Source organism: Aquarana catesbeiana, linkage group LG01 (assembly GCF_042186555.1).
Source record: "Aquarana catesbeiana isolate 2022-GZ linkage group LG01, ASM4218655v1, whole genome shotgun sequence".
Taxonomy (NCBI): Eukaryota; Metazoa; Chordata; class Amphibia; order Anura; family Ranidae; genus Aquarana; species Aquarana catesbeiana.
Window position 1 is genome coordinate 18,559,556 of NC_133324.1, and position 27,288 is coordinate 18,586,843.

Consider the following 27,288-nt stretch of genomic DNA (forward strand, 5'->3'; position numbering starts at 1 on the left):
ATATTTGGAGATAAGATTGGTGATGTAGCTTGGGACAGAGCTGTAAATGGCCTTGTATGTTATTGTTAATGTTTTGAATTGTATTCGTTGGGCGATGGGAAGCCAATGGAGGGATTGGCGGAGAGGGGTGGCAGACAATGAACGGTTGGTAAGGTAGATGAGTCTGGCAGCGGCATTCATGATAGACTGAAGAAGGGAGAGCTTGCGGTGAGGTAGGCCAGTGAGGAGGGAGTTACAATAGTCAAGGCGAGAGATAACGAAGGAGTGGATACGTTGCTTAGTGGTTTTAATGGTTAAGAAACATGGCTGGACAGTCTTGGTGTTATTCCCAATCACATAAGCTGGTGCTGGAACTGCCATGCTATGGTTCCCTCCTTTTCTGGATAGGGTTCAGCTGCATGCTCAGGCTTATTATGTGCGGTTTGTTCCCTATTTCACCTGAGGTGAATGCTACCATGCTTTCATATTCAGACACCCTCTCAAAGCTTTCTTTGAATGTAAAGCAATTAACTATAATTCTCCTTTTTCTATTTCAGCAAAGTGATGAGGTCATCTGATATCCAATTAAAGGCTCAGCCTGGGCTAGGTAGGTTGAAAACATTGGGGGAAGAGGATATTTAAAGGTCCAACTAAACTGCCTTTAACCATCAGTCAGATTCATGAGCTCTTTGGTTCCACCCACATTTAGGGGATAGAATTTCTATTTCTTCCTGCCCTGGGGACACCCTCACTCTCTCATTTCTTGCCTGGGGTCAGGAAATGGTGGTGGTAGATCTTCTCAATCGGGATATAGGCAGCAGGAAAAGGAAGTTCTAAAGGAACTGTTCCTTCCTCTCTCTGTGTCGTCACCATTCCTCTTCTGACTTTTTTGGCTTACATTTGGATAATGCAATTAAATCTGCATACAGAAGACAGAAAGGGGTCACATACATCTTGTTTTATTAAGAAAATACAGTACTTTGCAAAAGTTTTAGGCAGGCGTTAAAAAATGCTGTAAATAAGGAATGCTGTAGTGTTAATAGTTTATTTTTATCAATTAACCACTTCAGTCCCGGAAGAATTTACCCCCTTCCTGACTGGGTAATTTTTTGCTTTAACTGACAATTGCACGGTTGTGTGACGCTGTACCCAAACAAAATTGCCATCCTTTTTTTCCCCACAAATAGATATTTCTTTCGGTGGTATTTGATCACCTCTGCGGTATTTATTTTTTGCGCTATAAACAAAAAAAGAGCGTCAATTTTGAGAAAAGAAAACAATATTTTTTACTTTTTGCTATAATAAATATCCCCAAAAATGTTTTTAAAAATCTAATTTCTTCATCAGTTTTGGTCAATATGTATTCTTCTACATATTTTTGGTAATAAAAAGCGCAATAAGCGTATATTGATTGGTTTGCGCAAAAGTTATAGCGTCTACAAACTATGGGAAAGATTTATGGCATTTTTATTATTTTTTTTTTTTACTAGTAATGGCGATGATCTGTAATTTTTATCGGGACTGCGACGTTATGGCGGACAGATTGGACACTTTTGACACATTGTTGGGACCATTGACATTTATACAGTGATCAGTGCTATAAAAATACACTGATTACTGTGTAAATGTCACTGGCAGGGAAGGGGTTAACACTAGGGGGAGATCAAGTGGTTAACTGTGTTCCCTCAGTGTGCGTTCTAACTGTAGGGGGATGGGACTGACTAGAGGAGAAGACAGATCGTTGTTCCTAGCTAGTAGGAACACACGATCTGTCTCTCCTCACAGAGCAGGGATTTGTGTGTTTACACAGACATGTCCCTGTTCTGGCTCTTGTGTCCGCGATCGCGAATGGCTGGTGGTCATCCCGACCGCCGGCCACATGCATCGGTTCCCCCGCAGTGCAGCGCGCGCGCAAGCTATCCCTGCTTAAAGGGCCGACGTACAGCTACGACAGCTCGCGGGAACGTGCCGACCTGCCGCAGTATAATGACGGCGGCTGGTCGGCAAGCGGTTAACAAACTGAGCAAAAACAAAAGAAAATTAAATGAAAAGAGAAATCCAAATCAAATCAATACAGTATATGGTGTGACCACCCTTTGCCTTCAAACCAGCATCCATTCTTCTAGGTAGACTTGCACCCATGTTTTGAAGGAACTTGGCAGGTAGGTTGTTCCAAACATCTTGAAGAACTAAGCACAGATCGTCTGTGGATGTTGGCTGCCTCAAATCCTTCTGTCTCTTCATGTAAACCCAGACAGACTCCACGGTGTTGAGATCAGGGCTTTGTGGGGGCCAAATCATCACTTCCAGGACTCCTTGTTCTTCTTTACACTGAAGGTAGTTCTTAATGACATTGGCTGTATGTTTGGGGTGGTTGTCCTGCTGCAGAATACATTTGGGCCAATCACACGCCTCCCTAATGGTATGGCATGATGGATAAGTATCTGCCTGTATTTTTCAGCATTGAGGACACCATTGATCCTGACCAAATCTCCAATTGCATTTGCAGAAATGCAGCCCCAAACTTGTAATTGTAAAATTACAAAATTGTACCACTCTCCAACCCTTCCCCCTACAAACGCCAAATATTTCACATTTTTGACTCATCTGTTTATCAGCATTGAGAGCACCATTGATCAGGCAATGTTGATGAACATAGTGGTCGGCCAAGGAAAATGAATGCAGCAGATGAGACACATCATGCTTACTTCCTTTCCACATGGGAATATATCCAGCAGTGCTATCAGTACAGAACTGGGGGGAACCAGTAGGGCTCCGGTACACCTATCCACTGTCCGGAGAAGTCTGGCCAGAAGTGGTCTTCATGGAAGGATTGTAACCAAAAAGCCATACCCCCGACATGGAAACAAGGCTAAGCGACTCAACTATGCATGAAAACATAGGAACTAGGGTGCAGAAAAATGGCAGCAGGTGCTCTGGACTGATGAGTCAAAATGTGAAATATTTGGCTATAGCAGGGGGCAGTTTGTTAGCAAAGGGCTGGTACCTACTTACCGAGTTCCTTCAAAAACTGTGTGCAGGTCTACCTTGAAGAAGGCAATGGGGGGTCACACCAAATATTGACGTGATTTGGATTTCCTTTCTGTTTATTTACTTTCCAATTTGTTAATTAAATTAAAATATATATTTTTGAAAGCATTCTTACTTTACAGCATTTCTTCACACCTGCCTAAAACTTTTGCACAGTACCATACGTAAACTGGAATTCCAGAATTCTAATTCTATAGCATTTTATCAATCTCGTCATTTGTTTCTTAGAAGTAAAAAGTGATGATTTACTTCTCCAGGTAAGAAGAAAGATATCCCCGTGGATAAATTCCTGGATGTTGTAAAGAGGTTCCGGATGATGGAGATAGTGGACACCAATGATAATGAGGAGGAGGATTGCGCCATTTTATCTGTGGGGCGTTACCAGGAGTACCAGGTAGGAGGTGGCCGGCATGCACATCCTGTAGGTCTCATGCAAATTTGTAAATTGTTTGTGGTCAGAAGACACTTTGGGCACAGTGACGTAAGCTGTGAGAAATAACTTGTGGTTGCTTCCATCAGAGGTGCTCTATATGGCACACAAGGTTGCCAAGTATATCATTGCACTTTACTTTCTGGGACACATCAGCTGATCTGCAGACACTCTTGTATCAGTTTTATTGTATCTTTCCCCTATGTTGAAGTGAGCAGATATGTTTTGTGTAATATAGGTGATGTCATGGACAGGGGTCCATATGCCCAGGAAGAGGGACAATCCAAGAGATATAGGAGCATACCTAGGGTTGTATGGAGACACAAGTGTCATGGAGATGCTTTTGGTGCACTGGAGTCACAAGATAACATGGGGCACACAGGGTGCACTAGAGTCACAGGGTCTCCTGGTGAAACAGAATGCTCAGGGTGCTATGGAGTCACAAGTGTGCAGGCTGTTACAGGAGGCACAGGGTGCTCTGGAATTACAGGGTGACATACAATGCCCTGGAATCACATCGGTCATGGGGTGAAAGAGAATGATCAAGAGTCAAGAATATTATGGGGTGACAAAGGGGTCACAGAGTCACTGGAGGCACAGGAGCACTGGGGTTGCTGGAATCACAGGGGGGAACAGGAGCACTGGGGTTGTTGGAGTTACTGGAGGCACAGGAGAACTGAGGCTGCTAGAGACCCACAGGTCACAGGAGTGCTCAGAAGTCACAGAGACACTGGGGGCACAGGGGCACAGGGGTCACTGGAGGTCCAGGAGCACAGGGGTCACTGGAGGCACAGGAGCTCAGGGGTCACTCATTGGAGACACAGGAGCACAGGGGTCACTGGAGGCACAGGAGCCCTGGGTGTCACTGGAGGCACAGGAGCCTCGGGTGTCCTGGAGGCACAGGAGCTCAGTGGTCACTGGAGACACAGGAACACAGTGGTCACTGGAGGCACAGGAGCTCAGGGATCACTGGAGACAGGGGAGCCCAGAGGTCACTGGAGGCACAGGAGCACAGGGGTTGCTGGAGACACAGGAGCTCAGAGGTCAATGGAGGGACAGGAGCACAGGGGTCACTGGAGACACAGGAGCTCAGAGGTCACTGGAGGCACAGGAGCACAGGGGTCACTGGAGGCACGGGAGCTCAGGGGTCACTGGAGGCACAGGAGTTCAGGGGTCACTGGAGACACAGGATCTCAGAGGTCAATGGAAGCACAGGAACACAGGGGTCACTGGAGGCACAGGAGCTCAGGGATCACTGGAGACAGGGGAGCCCAGAGGTCACTGGAGGCACAGGAGCACAGGGGTTGCTGGAGACACAGGAGCTCAGAGGTCAATGGAGACACAGGAGCTCAGAGGTCACTGGAGGCACAGGAGCACAGGGGTCACTGGAGGCATGGGAGCTCAGGGGTCACTGGAGGCACAGGAGTTCAGGGGTCACTGGAGACACAGGATCTCAGAGGTCAATGGAAGCACAGGAACACAGGGGTCACTGGAGACACAGGAGCTCAGGGTTCACTGGAGACAGAGGAGCTCAGAGGTCACTGGAGGTACAGGAGCACAGGGGTCACTGGAGGCACAGGAGCTCTGGGGTCACTGGAGACACAAGAGCTCAGAGGTAACTGGAGGTACAGAAGCTCAAGGGTCGCTGGGGGGGCAGAGGAATGCGGGGGTCACTGGAGGCAGAGGAGCTCAAAGGTCACTGGAGGACATAGGGGCTCAGGGGTCAGCATTGGCACAGGAACACATGGGTCACTGAAGTTACAGAAGCACAGGGTTTACTAGAGGCACAGGAGCTCAGGGGTCACCGGAGACAGGATCTCAGGGGTCATTGGAGGCACAGGAGCTCAGGGGTCACTGGAGACAGGAGCTCAGGGGTCACTGGAGACACAGGAGCTTAGAGGTCACTGGAGGCAGGAGCTCAGGGGTCATTGGAGACACAGGAGCTTAGAGGTCACTGGAGGCACAGGAGCACAGGGGTCACTAGAGGCACAGGAGCTCTGGGGTCACTGGAGACAAAGGTGCTCAGGGGTAACTGGAGGCACAGGAGCTTAGGTTCCCTGGGGACACAGGAGATCAGGGGTCGCTAGAGGCACAGGAGCTCTGGGGTCACTGGAGACAAAGGTGCTCAGGGGTAACTGGAGGCACAGGAGCTCAGGGTTCCCTGGGGACACAGGAGCTCAGGGGTCGCTAGAGGCAGAGGAATGCGGGGGTCACTGGAGGTAGAGGAGCTCAAAGGTCACTAGAGGACATAGGAGCTCAGGGGTCACCATTGGCACAGGAGCACAGGGGTCCCTGGAGACACAGGAGCTCAGGTGTCACTGGAGGCTTAGGGTTCACTGGAGGCACAAGAGCTCATGGATCACTGGAGACACAGGAGTGCAGGGGTCACCAGAGCAGGGGAATTGACTTAGGCATAATGATGCACTGCTTAATTCCAAGCCAAGCTGCACTTTGTCATCTGCCTGGCTTTGAACTTATTGTTACCCAACTGTACATTGTGTCACACAGATGAAAGACATAAGACCTGTGTCAGTGGGCTTTAATTTTTATATCTCTATATAGGAACTTCCAGGTGGGTTGATGTACCTCTGCAGTGTCGGCATGTCCCCTGTAAATCAAGCTAAGAATCGCTACAAGAAGGTTTTACCATGTAAGTACTGCCACAAATAATAATGTCTTACACTCATATAACTCTCAATGCTAATAAACAAAAATTCCTTGTGCTGGTTGTTTTACATGTATCTGCTAACAAAGGAGGGAAATCCACCCTGCATCACTTACGCAAATGTAAACCACTAACAGTACCCAATGTGTAAGGATGCCCACAATAATGGGTAATGTCAATGCCCTTGTATAGGCTTTGCAAGGCCAGACATCAGAGGTGCCTGCAAAAGGTGGATCTGATTTGAAATGGTCCCCACTCCATCCTGCCAATGCATGTCCTTAATTCTTGATGGTCAACGTGTGCAAATATTAGTGTTTCAGGCAGGAAAATGACAGAACTGCACAACTATGTTGGCGATTATATAATATTACTATTAGTCCAACACACATGTGATTTTCTACCGAGGAGTGATTCCAATCACAGCTATAATCCACCAGTCTTCATACGCTTACCCCTGTGGGTTTATCACATATGGTATAACACCTTTTGTAAAGTTCTTTAGTATTTGAATATGTTGGTAGTTACTTGAGGAAGAGGAATTGCCCATATACCAACCACACCTTTAGGAATCATGGGAAATGTAGCTCTGATTGTGGGGAGGTGGGGTTGCAAGGGGTTTCAATCATTGGTTCGTGAGACACAAAAGCATGGGAATCACAGAGGTCTCTTCAATAACAAATCATGCCGACATTCACAAGCACTTACATTTTATGTTCCGGTTGGGTTTTACCTCTTTCTATTCAAAATAAAAAAAATAAATAAAATGGATTTCTGGAGTTTGGCTTGTACTATCTACATACATTCATGCACATGCGCCGAGTTAACCTGATTCTCCTTTGGTTCTTTAGATGATGATTCTCGCGTGGTGCTGAGGTCCAGTCACTCTAGATCAGATTATATAAATGCCTCCTACATTGATGTAAGTAGTAAGCTTTGCCTTTTGGTTTTATACACTTGCATATTTAATTAGCTAGTGATAGTAGTAGTAGTAGTAGTTCTAATAGGTGTCAGGAGCATAATATGGGAATATGTAGTTAGAACAATTTCGCACCTCACATCCTGTTCATGTAAAATGAACATCTACCTTGACACATAATGTGAAGGCAGTACCTGTGTGGATATAAATGCTGGAAATTTTTCCTGACACTCATTAGAACTGAAGAAGTGGCTTGGATAAGCTCCAAAACATCCTCAACATTACAGAAAACGTCCAGATGAATGTGATTACTACTAGCATTACTACGAATCTATAGAAATATGAACTTATCTTATCTTCCAGGGTTACAAGGCACCAAAATTCTACATAGCAACACAAGGTGAGTAAAGTGAGATAATTAAAGTGTCATCTCTTATATAGTGTAGCTCTTATATACTATCTGGCAATTGGTTACATGCAGTTTTTGGAGCACATGTCTGCGGAATTCCTGCAGTGTTTATTTTCTCTTGTTCCAGGCCCTATTCCAGAGACGGTGTCTGACTTCTGGAGCATGGTGTGGCAAGAAAACAGTTCTGTTATTGTGATGCTGACTGGGCTGGAGGAACAAAACAAAGTGAGATGGAGCTCAGTAAAGGGGAGATAATGGACAGTAAAGGAGAAATACAGGACAGTGGGCTGGGGGGTGGGGGGTGGACAGTGAAGGTGAGATGTAGGACAATGAGGAGGAGATGGTGGACCGTGAAGGTGAAACGTAGGCCATTGAAGAGGAGATGGTGGACAGTGAAGGTGAGATGTAGGACCATGAAGAGGAGATAGCGGGCAGTGCAGGTGAGACATAGGACTATGAAGAGGAGATGACAGACAGTGAAGGTGAGACGTAGGACAATGAAGAAGAGATGGCGGACAGTGAAGGTGAGACTTAGGACAATGAAGAGGAGATGACGGACAGTGAAGGTGAGACATAGGACAATGAAGAGGAGATGGTGAGCAGTGAAGGTGAGACATAGGGCAATGAAAAGGAGATGCCGGACAGTAATGAGAGGTATGACAATGAAGAGGAGATGGTGGACAGTGAAGGTGAGAGGTATGACAATAAAGAGGAGATGGCGGACAGTGAAGGTGAGACGTAGGACAATGAAGAAGAGATGGCAGACAGTGAAGGTGAGACATAGGACAATGAAGGGGAGATCTCGGACAGTGAAGGTGAGACGTAGGACAATGAAGAGGAGATGGCGAACAGTGAAGGAGAGACATAGGACAATTAAAACAAGATGCCGGACAGTGAAAGTAAGAGGTATGACAATGAAGAGGAGATGGCGGAGAGTGAAGGTGAGAGGTATGACAATGAAGAGGAGATTGCAGACAGTGAAGGGGAGACGTAGGACAAAGAAGAGGAGATGGCGGACAGTGAAGATCAGACATAGGACAATGAAGAGGAGATGGCAGACAGTGAAGGGGAGACATAGGACAAAGAAGAGGAGATGGTGGACAGTGAAGGGGAGACGTAAGACAATGAAGAGGAGATGGCGAGCAGTAAAGGTGAGACGGTGGAAAATAAAGGGGAGATAGCAGACAGTGAAGGGGAGGCATAGGACAAGGAAGGTAAGATGGAGAACAGTGAAATGGAAATGGTGGACAATGAAGGTGAGATAGAGGACAAGAAAGATGAAATGGAACACACTGAAGGGGAGATGTGGACAATGAAGAAGAAATGCAAGACACTGAGGAGGAGGTGGTGGTCAGTGAAGGTGAGATGTAAGAAATTGACAATCAGATTGTGGACAGCGATGGATCGATGGTGGATGGTAAACAGGAGGTGGCCAACGGTGAAGATGAGATGTTGGAAAGTGATAGCAAATGGTGGGCATTAAAAGCAAGTTGAATTTGTGATAGTTGAGCTAGTGGACAGTAAAAGTGAAGATGAGATAGAAGAAAGATAAGGTAACACGGGAGACAGGTGGAGGAAGGCGAATGGGAGATGGTGGACTGTGTTGGGGACATGGTGGACTGTGGAGATCAGATAATTGACAGAGAAGGTAAAATTCCACATAAAAAATTTCCTTGTTTCACATATTTAATCTTCTCACTCTCAGGTAAAGTGTGAGCAATATTGGCCAGAACAGAGTCAGACCTATGGGGACATTATAGTTACTGTCCAGAAAATTGTCCAGACAGGCGCATTCACCATTCGCAGCTTCAGCCTAAGGAAGGTAAAATATCAAGAATTTACGTAAACCTGCTAACTTTTTTTTTCCCTTTTGTTTTACCAATTGTGCACAAATCTCTTAACACTGGCCTCCTTGTAAACATGTATTACTGAAGGACGTTTGTGGTATTTGTCAACCTGATTCATTATATACTTTCTATGTATAAAAGACTTCATATTTCATGTAATTCTTTGTGAAAAATGAAAAAAAATAAAACTACACAAAACTAGTTACATCAAATTCTGGAGCCCCAAAGAAATCAGGCCTAGGACCCCTTTGTTAGACAAACTTGGTTAGACTTAAATTAAAAATAATTTATACTTGATTTTTCTGTGTTTTTACCTGTATTCTTCCTTTTGCAAAAGAAATTATAAATGCACCAAAAAAATTTAAAAAATGTGCATTTATTTTATTTTTTTTTATTTCAGTGCAGTGTCGCACGACCACGCAATTGTCAGTTAAAGTAATGCAGTGCCAAAAGGCAAAAAAATGGGCTCGGTCATAAAGGGGGTAAAATCTTCCAGAGGTCAAGTGGATATACCCAGTGAAGTGACTGGCCTCAGTAATATGCTAGGGGATGAAACAAATCCTCATACATAAGTTGTACTTGTTTATCTACAGCTAGTTTTTCCCCTACATCCATTCAAAGTGCAGAATTTACACAGGATCTCTCAGCAATGAAGTGGGGAGAGCTCTGAGAGCCGATTGGAGGGAAGAGACCCCCCCTATTCACACAGCACACAGGAACAGAGCTGAGACTGTCAATCTGCTGGAGCTCCCTCCCCTGTCACCATTTTTCTCTTGGTATCAGGAAAACTCGTCAGAAGTGACTCATGCAGATAGCAGCGGAAGGAGGCGACACACAGAATTGACACTTAGTGTCCTGGATTGAGACAAGTACATGCTGTAGAGGGATATGCTTTGTTCATATTTCATGTATGAGGTTTACATCCACTTTAAGTGAGGTTTGGTTTAGTAAAGCAAATACATTTGCTCCAAACCTGCACTCTGATTCCCATTTCTAGTTATCCGAGTATATATTTCAAATCCGTTTATTATATTTGGAATATATATATATATATATATATATATATATATATATATATATATATGGAAGTCTGCAGACACGGTCAGTCTGATGTATGTTTCCCTGGTCTCAGGTGCAGTCCATAGCCCATGTGATGGTGGATCAGATCCATTACCTCCGATGGCCGGACCATGGAGTGCCCAAGAACACATCAGACATGGTGCAGCTTGTAGAACTCATGAACAAATGTAACCCACCCGGATCAGGACCTGTCATTGTACACTGCAGGTAAAGGAGGCCTCTACCACCGTCATTCTTCAAGTTGACCTTTTTAAGAACTGCATGAACGCATTCCTGAAATATGTCAGAGGTGTCCAAGGGTTCCTGGAGCTGAGACTGATTAACCTCCCATTTGATGGTGCCAGCATAGTTTTGAGGCTGACCGATGCCACTTGGCAGAACCAGAGGCATGGCACTAATGGTCTATCTGTGTGAGTGGAAGTCTGACCAACTTTGTAACAGTTGTATTCTTCCCACCAGCCACCAATATGAAGCATTTTTCCCAGTGATCTCCTAGGAGTTGGTTTTAGCAGTGGCTCCCTAAGACCTGAAAACTATTTTAAGGGTTCCTCTAGGTAAAAAGATTGAGAAAGGCTGTTCCATGACACATGGAGATCCAGTTTTAACCTCTATCTGCAGGCACAGCATAGTTGCTGACCTCTGTGATTGTCAATCACTTTTAATCGTGTTTGGAAACCCCACAAATTAACCCCAAATCTTTAAAGGCTTATGCCTTGTTATTTGGAAAAAGAGAATGTATTACAATGAGGACTGGGGAAGAGACCTCCATAATCAGGTAGCGTCAATAATTGTCCAGCAGTTGTGAGAACTTGGAGAAGACATTGTGTGGTGACACACAGACTGCATAGAATGCAAAAATGTAACCTATGCATATTGTAATCAATTTTTGGATGTTGTAATCAATTCTTGGACTGATGACTGGATTATTTAATCTCACTCAAGCTCCTTGTTTGCAGTGCTGGGATTGGCAGGACGGGCACATTCTTGGCACTGGACATTCTCCTGAAGAGGGCACGTGAGATGAAGAAGGTGAATGTGTACAATTGTGTTCTAGAGTTACGGAAGAGGCGGGTAAAGATGGTGCAGGAAAAGGTGGGTTCAGGTTTTCTTGTCCTCCTCTGTCCCCTCATACTCCATGTTGACATCTCTTCCTGGCAATAACCCCTCATCCTCTCATTGGGCTCACACTTATGCCCCGTACACACGGTCAGACTTTGTTCGAACATTCCGACAACAAAATCCTAGGATTTTTTCAGACGGATGTTGGCTCAAACTTGTCTTGCATACACACGGTCACACAAAGTTGTCGGAAAATCCGATCATTCTAAACGCGGTGACGTAAAACACGTACGTCGGGACTATAAACGGGGCAGTGGCCAATAGCTTTCATCTCTTTATTTATTCTGAGCATGCGTGGCACTTTGTCCGTCGGATTTGTGTACACACGGATTTTGTTGTCGGAAAATTTTATATCCTGCTCTCAAACTTTGTGTGTCGGAAAATCCAATGGAAAATCCGACCGTGTGTACGGGGCATTAGACTTTAAAAAACATTAAGGAGCCTACCGCTTCAACATGCTTTTTTTATGTGATTTTGATGCTTCAATGATGCTTTCTTGAAGCTTTAAAGAAGCTTGGCAAATGCCCTGTGTGTGTGTGTTGATTTTCAATTTGTTTTAAAGGGGCCCAGCTCATTAGTACCCCTGCTCAGCAGATCCCCATCCTATTAGTATCCTTGTTCTGTAGATCCCCAGCTTATTAGTACCCTTGTTCAGTAGATCCCCTGTTCAGTAGTACCCCCAGCTTTGCTGATCTCCCACTCAGTAGGAACCCCCCTAGCTCTGCTGATCCTCTGGTTTTACTGATCTTCCTCTCTGGTCCCCGCTCAGCTCCCATGGTGTGCACTATGTGTGACATTGCTAGTTTCTCCTGTTCTGTCCTCTATTGTTCCCACTCACCTTCCGCTATAGCGTTCCCATGTTGCACACCACATGTGCCGTCTGGTAGCTGTTCCGCTCCAGTCTGGACCCCACTCACCTTCCTGCTGCTCCAGGCTTCACACCAAATGTGACGTCTCCACCAGACACTTCCAGAATATATCCACATGAACCGTAAGGGACTGCTGATAACGTCTTTCAACGCTGAATAATAGCCACTCAAAAGCTGCAGGTGCTGTTAGGGAGCAATGTCAGAGACTTCTATGGAGGCTTTAGCGATGCTTTGAAGCACCATTTTGAAGCAAGTGTAAGAGAACCCTAATACAGTAGTTACTATCCCAGAAATATTAAGGGGTCCATTTATAAAAGAAAAAAATACCCATGTGAATGTATCATTGTTCACGCAGAAGTCACAAAAAAGATATACTGATGTAGCGCTGGTAGATTTTTATCTACCGCTGATAGGTAAATCTAGTGGGTCACTTATTATAGGTAGTTATTGTAGCAATAACTCTCGGCGGAGCTGCTGGTTTAAAGCGGGCCTGTCCTCTTATCTCTTTACCCCTCTCACTGTAAATTGTTCAATCCCCTTGGCACAGCTGTAGTGCAGTGTTGTAATGATATGAGTATTGACTTTAACCCACAGTATACATTTACATTTATATTTACCTCTACCTGGGTGTCTGTAGCTCCACCTGCAGGAGAGATAACAACACTGCACACAAACTTCAATAATAACCAGAAATAACTTCTTTCTTTGAATAAGTAGTATATTTATATAAAGGGTTATTACAATGACTACACTATCACACCAATGTAGTGTAATAGTATAGTAAATAGTTATAACAATTGGTAACATACACAAATATACCTAATTGTATATATCTATACCAGGGAGATCCCCCTGCTCTAAACGGTAAAGTCACTAAAACTTAGTAAATAAATGCAGAGCCCTGCAATAAAAAAGGTAGTCTTGACATCTTCGGTCTTCGCTAGCTAAGAACTTGTAATTGTAATCCACAAGGGGGTTCCTCTTGGGTGTTGCGCAGTGTAAGGTAACACACTAAGGCAGTTATAATCTGGCAGACTGACTAAGTGTTCTCATATGAAGAAGACAAACATCTAGCATCCGCTCTTGAATACTGAAGTCTATGCAGATGTACTGTTTTCCAACTTAACTTGTTCTGTGGGACTATCAGTCCCAGCAACACTCTGTAACAGTTCTAAGTGTGTTTGTAGTATTAAACAAACTTCCGGGTGTTAACCCTCTCACCACACGGGATCCAGGCAGATGGATGTCTCCGTTTCAGCAGTTCTCAGTCCGTATGGAGGCACCACCATACCACCACACTGTACCGTTCACTAACGACCAGGAGTCCTCAGTTACCTCCCCACGGGTCTCCGGAACGGTCACTTCTGCTGCTCCAGCACACTGTGATACGACGGCAGGATCCTTGCAGCTGCTCCGCTCCTTCTCAAAGTAGGCCGCAACCCTGTGGGACACACACACCCAGAGAGTCCTGCTGGCAGGCCACGCGTCCCAGGAACAAGAGAGCTAAGATGGCCTCTCCTTGTACTCGGAGTCAGCCTGTGATAGTGGAGAGTTAAACAAACCCAAAACAAAAAACATTGACCTGAGGTGTGCCGTGGTCACGTGGTCAGTATGCCTAAAAGGGGGCATACCCAAGTATGAGAAGAGAAAGAAATCAATTGAAATAAAGAAAGGGGAATGGGTGGGTGGGGAACGAGCGCCAACGACCATGAAGGACAGAGGCAGAGGCGGGCCGGCTTTATGCAGCCTGACTCCGCCTACAAAAACAGGCTGACCTGCGGTCAGCCTTATACTTGTACTCGGAGTCAGCCTGTGATAGTGGAGAGTTAAACAAACCCAAAACAAAAAACATTGACCTGAGGTGTGCCGTGGTCACGTGGTCAGTATGCCTAAAAGGGGGCAAAAATAAAACAGTAGGATGAAAGTTAATTGTACACTGAATCACATTTAATCAGCTAAATTGACAAAAGCCTGCGACATTTCCAAGACAGGATCTGGAATATACCTAGAAAAGCAATCTGACCTCCACCTGCCTAACTTCTTTATGATATGAGCAGGGACCCCCTGACGTGAAGCTGCAGAAGCTGCTCCTATCCTAAATGAATGACCAGAGTATGACTTTGGGTCCAAACCCAGGTTAGCCCAAAGGATACGACAATGTAGAGTGAATTGAGCTACAGAGAGGGGAGCACAAGGGAAAGGCAACAGAGGCCCATCCCTAGGTTTATCAGCCGTAGCCCTGACTAACTGATCTAATACTGATACCGGGCACCATGCCTTCCCAGTCTCAAAAAACCTAATGTCCGTACCGCCTCCTGTTTGCTGTGTCTTGCACGCATGTAAATGTAAACAAAAATAACCTGGGTGCCTGACCAACTGATTGGCTAGAAGTATGCGAGACCCTGTACCAGAATGCGCAAATTCCCCTGGCCTTAAAAACCCGAAAAAAGCCAGATAAATTGCTGCTTTAAGCACCAAGCTTGGTAAGCACCCAAAAGGTGATCTAGAGAGAATATCAGACATGTCCCGGAAAATGTGACCAGTTATGGGAAGTCTACTTAGCCTGCTAAGAGGCCTATTTTTCTGGATTCCTTTGAGGATGGCTCTGATAGGATGAGCTGAAAATATGGAGGGTCTATTAGGGTCTTCTAACAACATAAAGTGTTGAATACCAGCCAAATATGTCCTAATAGTACCATGGGCCAGTTTAAGTTGAGAGTGGCAAAAAGTGGTGAAAGCAAGTAGGTACTGGATATTGTAACTGTTTAAGCAAGGAAATTTTGCCTGGAAGGCCTGAAAGACCCTCCAAGCTGTGGCATAGGCCTTCCTGGTATTCAGAGATAAAGAACTGTTAATTAAATTAACCGCTTCAAGCCAATGAGAGTCTAGTCCATCACCAATTGTTGGAACTGCGGGGACAGTGTGGCGTAAGCGTCTGCGTCCGGGACCTGCTGAAAAAATAACGGGTAATTAAACCGGGACAAAGCATCGGCCGCTATATTATCAATACCATTAATGAATCTACCATTGATGTGAAAATTAAAATGAAGAGATAACCAAATGAGCCTACGAACAAATCTCATGATCAGCAAGGATCTGGATCTGCCACTACTGATAACCTCAGAGATTGCTTGATTATCAGTAGAAAAAACTACTGTCTGACCTGCCCATAAATGCCCCCATACCTGAGCGGCTGCCACTATGGGATACACTTCGAACAAAGCCGAAGTCTCAGTGAACTGAGGAATTGCCAAAACCTCGTCCGACCAAGATCCCGCTATCCAATGGGAACCAAAAATGGCTGCATAGCCCTTGGTGGCCGCTGCGTCTGTGAAAACTTGGGGAGAGGAATTAGACACAGCCGGGATAAACATAGCTACCCCATTCCAATGTAGCAGGAACTCATCCCACATCAGAAGGTCAGCCAGTGCAGCAGAATCCAGGAACACCTGAGCATCAGGGTTGGGGGCCGAAGGCAATAAAGCTAACAATCTAGATATAAAAGCTCTCCCCTGGGGAATGATCCTCATCGCAAAATTTAACATACCGAGAAGTGACTGTAATTCCACCCTGGTACAGACTCTGGAGACTGTAAACGCATGGATGCAATCTCTGATTCTCACCAGCTTATCTGTGGGAAGACTGGCCTGCATAGATTGCGAATCCAGCGTAATGCCCAGGAACGTGAGTCTGGTAACTGGACCTTCCATCTTATTGACAGACAGCGGTATGTTAAGTGCCGAGAAAAGTGAAGTAAGTTTCCGCAGGTCAGAAGGGACTTGCTCACCACCTTCAATGAGGAGAAAATCGTCTAAATAATGGATCACCTTAAGACAATTCTCCCTGAACGTGAGAATCCAGTTAAGGGCCTGAGCAAAAACGTTGAACAACCAAGGGCTACTTCTAGACCCAAATGTAAGCTTGGTGGCAAAATAATAAACCCCTTTCCATTTAATACCATGCCATTGCCAAAGAGACGGCAGAATAGGCAGAAGCTTAAAAGCATCCGCAACATCTGCCTTGGACAACCAAGCTCCTGAGCCCACCTCAATAATGGACTGAATAGCTTGATCCACTGAAGCATATTTGAGAGAAAACTCTTCTGACGGGATCAAAGAGTTGAGGCTAGCAACATGCGAACAATGAGGAGCAGACAAGTCATAAATTAAACGTGGTTTATTTGAAAATTTCCCTCTAACAAGCCCCAGAGGGTTAACCCTCCATACCTGGAAGGGAGGGGAAGTAAAAGGCCCGATGACAAACCCCTTATCCAGTTCTGACTGTAATAGCAAATCTACCGCTTCAGTATCCACAGTAGATGACCTAAGGTTTTTACACTCATAACTATCAGAAGGTAAAGAGACAAACCCTGTGTGGAAACCCTCAGTGAAACCCCTGACCAAAAAATCGCTCCAAGAAGGTGACGGGTGAGCAGCTAAACACTCCTGCAAAAAAGGAACATTGATACGGCTTAGTCATGACGTTTTACTCTGTTTAAGTGAACAGGCTGACTTGGGGTGGGCCCTGAAACACCCAGTACAGATATGCAGCAACCGGCATTGACTAAAATTGCATACCCCAAGGTTGTAGTTATTGCAAATCTGGGATTTCCCCAAAAAATGAATAGGACGGCCTAACTTATCCAACGGGGCTGGATGACCAGAGGAAGGGAGCATCAAACCTGACCCCCTGGACGTACTGGGTACTGCAGGAACCTCCCAATTGGGGCACCAATATGCCGTGTGCGATGAAGATTGACAAGAAGCACATACCGGAGACCTGAGCCCGGCGAAATGCCGGCAAAACAACTCGGTATCCATGTTGCTCCAAACCGTCACCACCTGAAATTGCGCAAAACGGGCCGCAGCTTTAGCGGAAAAAGACCGGTGATAATCATAAAAATAGGACCCCCATACTTGTGGCCTAACTCAACCACCGTATACAGGTACAGGTCCAACTCTTCCCTCCTAAGTGGAGTAACAGAGCAGATTACATCTCTGTAGAGACTAAAGGCCAGGACAAACTCAGGGATAGACAACTTGCGACTAAGTCTGTGATCCCTGGTCTTCACAACCACCGAAACATCCCCACAAGCGTAGGACCTATTGTCCGCAACATCATGAGCAGCAATTAATAAAGGTTGACATCCTTCCCTTCAAGAATGTCCTTCCTAATATTAGCCGGAATAAAATGTGCTGGGTTAACAGAGGGAGCACACAAATTATTACCTGGACCAACCGAAACCGGCCCGGGTACCGAGGAGGACCCAGAATCAGCTAGAGCCACCGGGCCAGCTGCAGCTGCAGTAACCGGACTCGGCTGATTCTCTAAAACCTCCACCCTACTACGCAACTCGTGGCAAGACGTGGCCAGAGAACTGAGGGTAGTGTGGATCTCAGCCAAAGACGCAGCCACAGTCCGAAGGGTAACTTGCTCCGCACTTGAATCAGCTGTACGAGGGAACAGCAACCTAAAAAGCTGGGCTTTCCGAGCCGATGCTGGGTATGAAATTCCCCTGCGCTGGAGCTCTGCTATGAGTCTAGGAACAGTCCAGGTTCTGAGAGATTGTACGCTGCCGAGTTCCGACTCCCTTGCTGAAGAAGGCGAGATGGAAACGAAATCCCCAATATCAGCTGCTTGCGACATTATCTGTAACAACAAAATAAACTTGAGAAACCAAAACAAGTGACCCAAGACTTACCTGTGAACAAACCGCCCCCCCCCCCCACACCCAACTAGAACCGACAGAGCATGCCGGCCATGGAGTTGAAACCGTAACCTCAGAACTGCACCGAATAGTAGTGAAAGTATGTGATGCAGATGATAAGAAATTGACAGAAAAAGCTCTTCTCAGTACTGCATGAATTACCACGTGTCAAGTGACTGCAGTGGAATTGACAGAAAAGCGCGTGAACCTATACCAAAAAAAAAAAAAAAAAAAAACTTGGAAGCAGCAGGTGATATGCAAGCCATTAACGTCCAAGAAATATCAGCTGCGTGAAAATAAAATAAAAAGGAAAGTATGAAAGAAAATGAGCATAAGAACGTGAAAACCATGCGATTACACCTGTCACGAGAATGCATACATCGCATGATGCTAACACATGATAAGAAAACATCAATACCACCAACAGGAAAAAACCCCAAACGCCTAAAAGCGAGACTGACCGTAAATACGAGTTGCACGAAAAACGTGTCCTGTATAAAAAACGAACCTTGCATAAGACAACGAAAATAGCATAAATGCATGCAAATTGCATACAGACACAACTTGCGTAAAATTACGTAAAAGAAACTAAATTGCATATATGAACGACAGCTTGCCATGAAACGTAATTACTAAAATGAAAAGAAAAATTGCAAAAAAAAAAAAAAAAAAAAAAAAAAAGCATAAATGAAAACTAAAAACCCTGAAATGAACGTAATTGCGTAAATTGCTTAAAAACGTACATTGCTTAAATAATGTAAAACTGCATAACATGACGTAAAATTGCTTACATAACGTAAATTGCTTAGTAACGTAATATTTAATAAACGTAAAATAGCTTAAAATAAACGGATTGCTTGAAACATAAACCCTTAAATAAACGTAAATCCCATAAAACGTGAATTGCTTAAAAGAAACGTAAAACTTCACCAGGAACGTAATAGCTTACTTGAAACGTAAATTTGCAAGAAAAAACATGCATTGTATGAATTAGACGTATCGCAGGAAACGACATAGTATGAATGACACGTATAAAACCTGGACTTGCGTAACATTGCAACGTACGTGCCAGATAATGTACATGAATAAGCAAAACGAGACCCGCTAAAAATGAAAATAATACCCTATCATACATACCTGAACTGCCAGGGAGACACCAAACAGAATCCTGCCTTGCTGCAAAGTGGAAAAACTACTATAGAAGAAAAAATAGCCACGTGAGGTTTTCAATTAATAACATTTTTTTTTTTTTTTTTTCAAACCTCTTGCCCAGAAAACCAGACACAGCAATCTATAAACATTAAACCGAGTGTCCCAGTGAAGCTGTCCGTCCTTCACTGCCCCCCTCCAGCCAGCTCCTGAATCTACAGTCATGACATGGAAACAGAGCTGCAAACCCCAAACCAGATCACCATACCTGCCATAATTTCATAAAAACAAATAATACAGTGTATGCCACATTCACCGCTACCCATCCACACAACCCCCCAGTGACACTACCCCGCGTGGGGTAACCAAGAAGGGAAGCCGAGACTCCCCTTACCTGCCCTTCTACCGACTGCGAGAGGACGCCGAGCTGAGACACGAGACCCGTTCCGAACCCGGAAGTGACGTCAGCGCCCGGGAATGACGCTGAACGAGCGCCAACGACCATGAAGGACAGAGGCAGAGGCGGGCCGGCTTTATGCAGCCTGACTCCGCCTACAAAAACAGGCTGACCTGCGGTCAGCCTTATACTTATCCTTTTATATCCTCCCACAATGCAGTTCAGTTCAACACTTGTCCAGGAGCATTGTGGGTAGGTCACGGCTAAAGTTCCGAAGTAAACAATCAATCACTTCCATGTCACTTCACTTAATCATGAAACGTAAAAGTATTGTACCTTTTCAATTATCCACAAGATGGCACTATAACAACTTATGTACTGCATAACACACATATGACTAAAAACAACAGTTGTCAGCGCTACATTATATTTGCCTCTGTTCCAGCTTGGCTGACGTAGCGTGTAGTTCCACACTGTGCCGGTGGGTGTCGTTGTCGCCATGGGCCAGTGTTGGAAAAGCAACGTGTTGAAGCGTATGAGTGCTCCTCTGTCCCGGAGATAACTCGGTGGAGGTGGTCCTCCGATTTGCATTGTGGGAGAGGGTATTTATGGGACAGACGCCATGTTTAGTGGTTCAGCCAGTACTACAGGTCTTGATACTAACCCCATCAAACAAACATACAAACTTCCTCCTTGTGCTGCACACTCACGCACTTCTGCATCACGGCTTGCATGATCGCGTCACCTACGCTGGCCGCACCCGACACGTTTCGTCACAGCGGACATTATCAGTGGGAGTGCCCAGATATTTGGGTCATTTTTCATATGGCAAATGTTACATTCATTTTGCAACTGCTGTGTGTTCAAATGTTGTCTAATTGTATGTAATATATTTATTTAATGTAACTATATGGAATCTGGTAAATATAAGAAGAGGTGGATACAACATACTCTAAGAACATTTGCTCAGAAGAGAAAATATTCTAAGGATATTCTATCCTAAGAGGAAAATTCCTGAAAAAAAATCCTTTAGAACAGAATAAACACAATAAACACAAACACAATAGCCTCAAAAATCCAATCCTAGGAGAACACAGTCCAGAAGAGAAAGTACTCTAAGAACATTTGATCCTAAGACAAAATACCCTAAGAACATTTCATCAAAGGAGAGAATACCCAATAATATTCTATCAGAAGAGAAACCACCTTAAGAACATTCAATCAGAGGAGAAAATATCCTAAGAACATTCCATTAGAAGAGAAACTACCCTAAGAACATTCAGAGAAGAAAGTACCCTACAAACTTTCGATCAAAAGACAGAATACCCTAAGAACATTCAGTCGGAAAAGAAAATAGCCTAAAAATTAAATCCTAGGAGAAAATAGTCATAAACATACAATCAGAAAAGAAAAGTATCCTAAGAACATTTGATCACAAGAGAGAATACCAAAAGAACATTTGATCACAAGAGAGAATACAAAAATAACATTTGATTACAAGAGAGAATGCCAAAAGAACATTTGATCCTTACACAAAATACCCTAAAAACATTCCATCAGTAAAGAAGATACCTTAAAAACTTTCCATCAGAAGAAAAAATACCCTACGAACATTCAGTCGGAAAAGAAAATAGCCTAAAAAATCCAATCCTAGGAGAAAGTCTAAGAATATTAAATCAGAAGACAAAATACCCGAAGAACATTTGATCCTAAGACAAAATACCCTAAGAACATTCCATTAGAAGATAAAATACCCTAAAAACATTAATTCAGAAGAGAAAATACCCTAAGAACCTTCAATCAGAAGACAGAATACCCTAAGAACATTTATCCAGAAGACAGAATACCCAATAATATTCTATCAGGAGAGAAACCACCCTAAGAACATTCCATCAGAATAGAAAATAGAAAAAAAACATTCAGAGTAGAAAAGCCCCTAAGAACCTTCAGTCAGAAGAGATAATACCCTAAGAAAATTTGCTCAGAAGAGGGAACACCCCAGAATATTATATCAGAAGAGAAACCACCTTAAGTAGATTCAATCAGCAGAGAAGATACCCTAGAACATTCAATCAGAATAGAAAATAGCCTAAAAAAATAAATTCTAGGAGAAAAAGGCATATGAACATTCAATCAGAGTAGAAAATACCCTAAGAACCTTCAGTCAGAAGAGACTATACTATACCCTAAGAACATTTTTTCAGAGAAGAGAATACCGAAAGACTATTCTATCAGAAGAAAAACTACCCAAAGAGTATTCAGAGGAGAAAATATCCCAAGAACCTTCAATCAAAAGAGAGAATACCGTAAGAACATTCATTCAGAGGAGAGAATACCCAAGAATATTATGTCAGATGAGAAATTACCCTAAGAACATTTGATCAAAATAACTTAAGATCATTCCATCAAAAGAGAAAATAACCTAATACTACCCAAAGAGTATTCAGAGGAGAAAATATCCCAAGAACCTTCAATCAAAAGAGAGAATACCGTAAGAACATTCAATCGGAAAACAGAATACCCAAGAATATTCTATCAGAAGAAAAACTACCCTAAAAGTATTCAATCAGAGGAAAAAATGTCTTAAGAACATTTGTTTAGAAGAGAGAATACCCAATAATATTCTATCAGAAGAGAAACTACCCTAAGAACATTCAGTCAGAGGAGAAAGTACCATAAGAACTTTAGATCTAAAGAATGAATACCCTATGAACATTCTATCAGAACAGAAAAAAACTGTTATTAATTAATATTGATTAACCTCATAGTTTCTGTACCTCCCCGATAGTTCTATATATTTACATTTGATGTAAAAAAAAACACAAAAAAAAAACAAAACAGAAAATACTGATTTAAATTTTGATTAAAATAATAAAAAATTTTGATTAAAAAATCGAATTTCTTGAGGCCCTAAAGTGCCAGAACAGTATAAATACCCCTTTTTTGGAAAGTAGACAGTCCAGGGAATTTAGTAAGAGGCATTGTGAGTTTTTTTTAAGTTGTCAATTTTTTGGTCATAATTTTTTGGAAAACGAAGAAATTAGAAAAAAAAGTTCACAACTATTTTTTTTTTCTACATACTGTCACCAGTGTGGCACAGCATCATCAAATGACTAGTTAAACCTAAATGAAAATACACAAAGAATATTTGATTTATAGATAAAAAATACCATAAGAACATTTGATTTTGCACCATTAGCTGTTTAAATTGTGTGAAAAATCCGTAAAACGAATACGCGAATGCTGGTTTATTCACAAAAAATGTAAGTAAATTCAGGTTCCCTGCACAAACAGCTATACCTTTTTTTATTTTTTATTTATTTATTTATTTATTTTTTATAAATAGACCCTAGGGATGGTAGAAAAAATACAGACGTATACTAAAAAGCTACAAATAGCATTCAATTTGGCTTTTGCTGTAAATTTTGTATTAGATTGTTATATTCATTTGGTACAATGTTGCCTACCAAACCATAGTGCTGTGCTTTGCATGCCTTGCTGTTGATTTTATAAAAGCTGGAATCTGATTGGTTCCTGCAGACATACTTTCTTTGTTATTCGGTAAATATGTCATTAGCGGTATTGTATGACATCATAGTCAGTGATCATGTGACGTTCCATCTCTCAGGAGCAGTACATCTTCCTCTACAACGTCTTGCTGGAAACCCTTCTGTGTGGGTCCACCAGTGTCCCCGTAGTGAAGATTCAGGAACACATTCATCGTATGTCTGTAGAAAACCCCACAACCGGCATGGCCGGGGTTGACAAGGAATTCCAGGTAATGATTTTAGATTTATTTCCTTTTTTTTCATTGTTTTATTTACTCTGTTGAGCCTAAAATCATTAAAGTGGTTGCAAACTTTTCAATATACCTAGCAAAATGACAGGCCTCAGGTGATACACAGAGATGAAAACAAATTTATACAGCTTGTCGGAGCTTTCAACAAGCAGGGGGTGGGGAGCTGAAGTCACACACTGCTGAGCTCATTGACGAGAGCTCTGAGAGCTGATTGGAAAGAAGGGGCACACCACCCTTCGCACAGCACACAGGAACAGAGTTGAGGCTTCCAATCACAGGCTGTGTGCTGGAGATCCCTCCCCGTCACCGTTTTTCTCTTGGAGTCAGGAAAACTTGTCAGAAGTGATTGAGGAACAAAGCAGCAGACAGAAATGACACTTAGTGCTCTGGACTGAGACAAGTACACACTGTAGAGGTATGTGTTTTGTTCATATTTAATGTCTGAGGTTTACAACCACTTTAGGTCTGGCTATCATACCTAAACCGGGTCCTCATGGTTCAGAGAAATTTTTGCATTTCTGTTATGGGCTTGTTTATTCAACAATAACTCTGCCATTGCTTACATTGGCAATGCCCTCTGAAGGGCAATTCACGGTGAATTGTTTTTCAGAGGAAATTTGACATGCGAGGAGGGGTTATGTCGTCTCCTCACCTGCTGTTCTAACCCATAAAAGCCCCCACCAACATTGCAGCAAGGCCCTATTCACTTAAATGGGTTATGTTTAATGGGTGGCACTACAGCAAAGATCTTTTTTTGCAAAGCCTTTTGGCTGTGGCATGTGTACACCTCCATATATCTGCCTTTGTGGCTGGGGGGGGGGTGTTAGGAACGAGGATCAACCAATCAACCCCACACTTTTACCACCCCTAAATGCAAGTGTAAATAGGCCCCAATACATGGGGGGGGGGGGGGGGGATTTAATAAAACTAGAGCAGACAGAAACTGGGTCATGGTAACCAATCAGCTTCTTCAGTTAAGCTTTGAAATGAAAGCTGATTGGTTGCCATGCACACCTGTAAACACCCATAGGCATGCAGGAGTATAATTTTGCATGCAAATTCCTACAACTTCTTTAAGCGACTGTGAGCAGCATCTGTAGGCTCCCTAGCAGGGAAATATTCTGGAATTTATACTATACAACCAGATATGACCATGTCCTTACTATATATAAAAATACACATATTGTCCCATTTGAGATGTCAGTACAATGATGTTTCTGGTACAAAGCATGGCAACGTTTTTTTTTGGAAAGGCATTTTTTTTTTCAATTTGATGTAGTACTGAAAAACAGTAACAAACAAAACAAATGAAAACAAAAATTTAATATACTGTTTTAATGGTAAAAAAAAAAATACCAGAAAAAATACTAGCAATAGGAAGAAGGGGAAGAATGTGTTACTTAGGGCTGATTAGGGTTATGTCATGATCAGGGTTCAGGCTTGGAGACCAGTAGAAATAGAAGTGGAGAGGCTCCCATTGACAAAGCGGGATAAGTACACAAGCAGGTCACCTTGGCGGATGACGCAGGCTCATCCGAGGTCCAGGGTCTAAGCACTACCTGGTGTTCACCAGAGCTCCTAATGGTAGAGATGGGTTTTGCTGTGTGTTGGAACCAGGCCATGGTCCTCAGGATCACCCCACCAAGAGGTGAGCAAGCCAGGTAGTCAGCAAACAAGCCAAAGGTCGGTAATAAGTGGTTGCAAGTTGGGATCAAGAAGAAGCGTAGTCAGCAAACAAGCCCAAGGTCAGTAACAAGTGGTTGCAGGTTGGGAACAAGCAGAAGCGTAGTCAAGGAACAAGACAAAGGTCAGTAACAAGTGGTTGCAGGTTGGGATCAAACAGAAGCGTAGTCAGAAAACAAGCCAAAGGTCAGTAACAAGTGGTTGCATGTTGGGATCAAGTAGAAGCGTAGTCAAGGAACAAGATAAAGGTTGGTAACAAGTGGTTGCAGGTTGGGATCAAGCAGAAGTGTAGTCAGCAAACAAGACAAAGGTCGGTAACAAGTGGTTGCAGGTTAGGATCAAGCAGAAGCGTAGTCAATGACCAAGACAAAGGTCGGTAACAAGTGGTTGCAGGTTGGCATCAGGCAGAAGTGTAGTCAACAAACAAGACAAAGGTTGTGTCAGGTCACCTGAGGCCAGGTGACAGATGCACAGGGGGTCAGGAGTTCACCGCTAAGGTAGTGGACCCTATGGCTGACTGCTGGGGATGGAACTCTGGGTGGTTCAGGTAAGCAGGTCCACTGGAGCACCAACACAGATCCCACTGGGAGCTAGAGCATAAGATTCCCCAGGGTGCGGAGTCTAAGAGCAAGCAGGTGTTCACCAGAGCCTGGTTCAGCAGCCCAGGACAACAAGGGATAGTCAGGACATAAGCCAAAGGTCGAGGCAACTAGCAGACAGGATAGACAGAGAACACGCCAAAGGTCAGGGTGACAATCTGGCAGGGATAGTCAAAGAACAAGCTAAAATCGGTAACAGAAACAGACGTAGAGCACACGGCAAGCAGGAGACAGGAAACCAAACACACAATATTGCTTGGGCAAGGCAGGCTTGGACAGCACAGTGTTAAATAGTGTATCCTGTAGAGGCTAGGGTGGAGCCACGCTGAGGTAAGATTACTTAACCATGCAGGTGTGAGAGTGCAGGCCCAAGGCTGATACACAGACCAGGTAAGCAGACAGACAGGGCATGAAGGTATTACTGGCGATTCATGACAGGTTGGCAACAAGTGGTTGCAGGTTGGGATCAAGCAAAAGCGTAGTTAACAAACAAGACAAAGGTTGGCAACAAGTGGTTGCAGGTAGGGATTAAGCAGAAGCATAGTCAAGGAACAAGACAAAGGTTGGTAACAAGTGGTTGCAGGTTGGGATCAAGCAGAAGGTTAGTCAAGGAACAAGCCAATGGTCGGTAACAAATGGTAGCAAAAATAAGGACAGCAGCAAGAGTATCAAGAGCTAGATATTGGCTTGAGAGAGCACAATATTAAGGCAAACAGGAAGCGCAAAGTCACGGCTAATATCGGAAGTTCATGGGAGGAGCAAAGAGTTCAAGGTTCACCAGAAACAATGTTCAAGGCAAGCTTGTCCAAGACATTGTCCATGGAGCTGTCCAGCATCTCAGGTAGCTCAGCAAGAAGAGATGGTCCTGACAGGTTAACAAGGGTTTAAACTCATTTAAAGTTTGACAATAGGTTGAGATCATTTCAGCCCCAAGACCTCTAATCAGTCTCTTTACCGGATAAAACTCAGCCACAGAGTGCTAGGTATCCTGAGGGAACCAGCTACTAGATGGTTTAGTTAGTCTTTCTTCCCTATGCCCAGGACTGCTGCGGAGATCCACCCTGCCCAGGCATAATTCACCATCTTTTGGGTTCTTGTCATGTGCAGTTGTCCCCAGTGGGATAGATGACCCCCACCTCAGCCAGGACGCCCAGGCCTTCACTTTCATTGTCCTACTGGGTTTTTCTCAGCCCTATGACATGTGCACGTGTGAGACTCCTTTCTCATTGTTTCAATACATTAAATTAAAAAAAAGAAAAAAAAAAAGCATCGTAAGCTTTCTTGAACTGAGGTCATGTGAAGATAAATGGTCACACCTTCGATCTACTGTACATATGAATGAAAAAGTTAATACAATGAAACAATATGGTTGTAACACTGTGTTTAAATGGAGTCTATCTGCAAGTGTAATTTTACAGTGTCTGGTTTTCACAGACGGAAATTGCTGGTAATAACGGATGGGGGGAGGAACTTTACGTAGGAGATAAGTCCTAAATACTTTATTAAAGTTTTCAAGGATGTATCCCTTGCGTTCAAAATCCTCAAGCGGTTAAAGCACAGTATTGTAAATGCTTACAAACTATTTCAAT

At 43.6% G+C, this 27,288-nt stretch overlaps 1 protein-coding gene across 3 annotated transcripts in view; it reads left to right on the forward strand.

Annotated features, from left to right (window-relative positions):
- The window catches only part of LOC141130438 (receptor-type tyrosine-protein phosphatase kappa-like), a 206,312-nt gene that overhangs the window by 154,386 nt on the left and 24,638 nt on the right, over positions 1 to 27,288 (forward strand). For all 3 annotated transcript variants that reach the window (XM_073618135.1, XM_073618137.1, XM_073618136.1), the window contains exons 19-28: positions 537 to 586; positions 3,288 to 3,424; positions 6,023 to 6,110; positions 6,974 to 7,044; positions 7,405 to 7,441; positions 7,578 to 7,675; positions 9,156 to 9,272; positions 10,430 to 10,584; positions 11,334 to 11,469; positions 23,247 to 23,396. In XM_073618135.1, the coding sequence (XP_073474236.1) occupies positions 537 to 586; positions 3,288 to 3,424; positions 6,023 to 6,110; positions 6,974 to 7,044; positions 7,405 to 7,441; positions 7,578 to 7,675; positions 9,156 to 9,272; positions 10,430 to 10,584; positions 11,334 to 11,469; positions 23,247 to 23,396 (1,039 nt within the window). The remainder of the gene's footprint in view (positions 1 to 536; positions 587 to 3,287; positions 3,425 to 6,022; positions 6,111 to 6,973; positions 7,045 to 7,404; positions 7,442 to 7,577; positions 7,676 to 9,155; positions 9,273 to 10,429; positions 10,585 to 11,333; positions 11,470 to 23,246; positions 23,397 to 27,288) is intronic.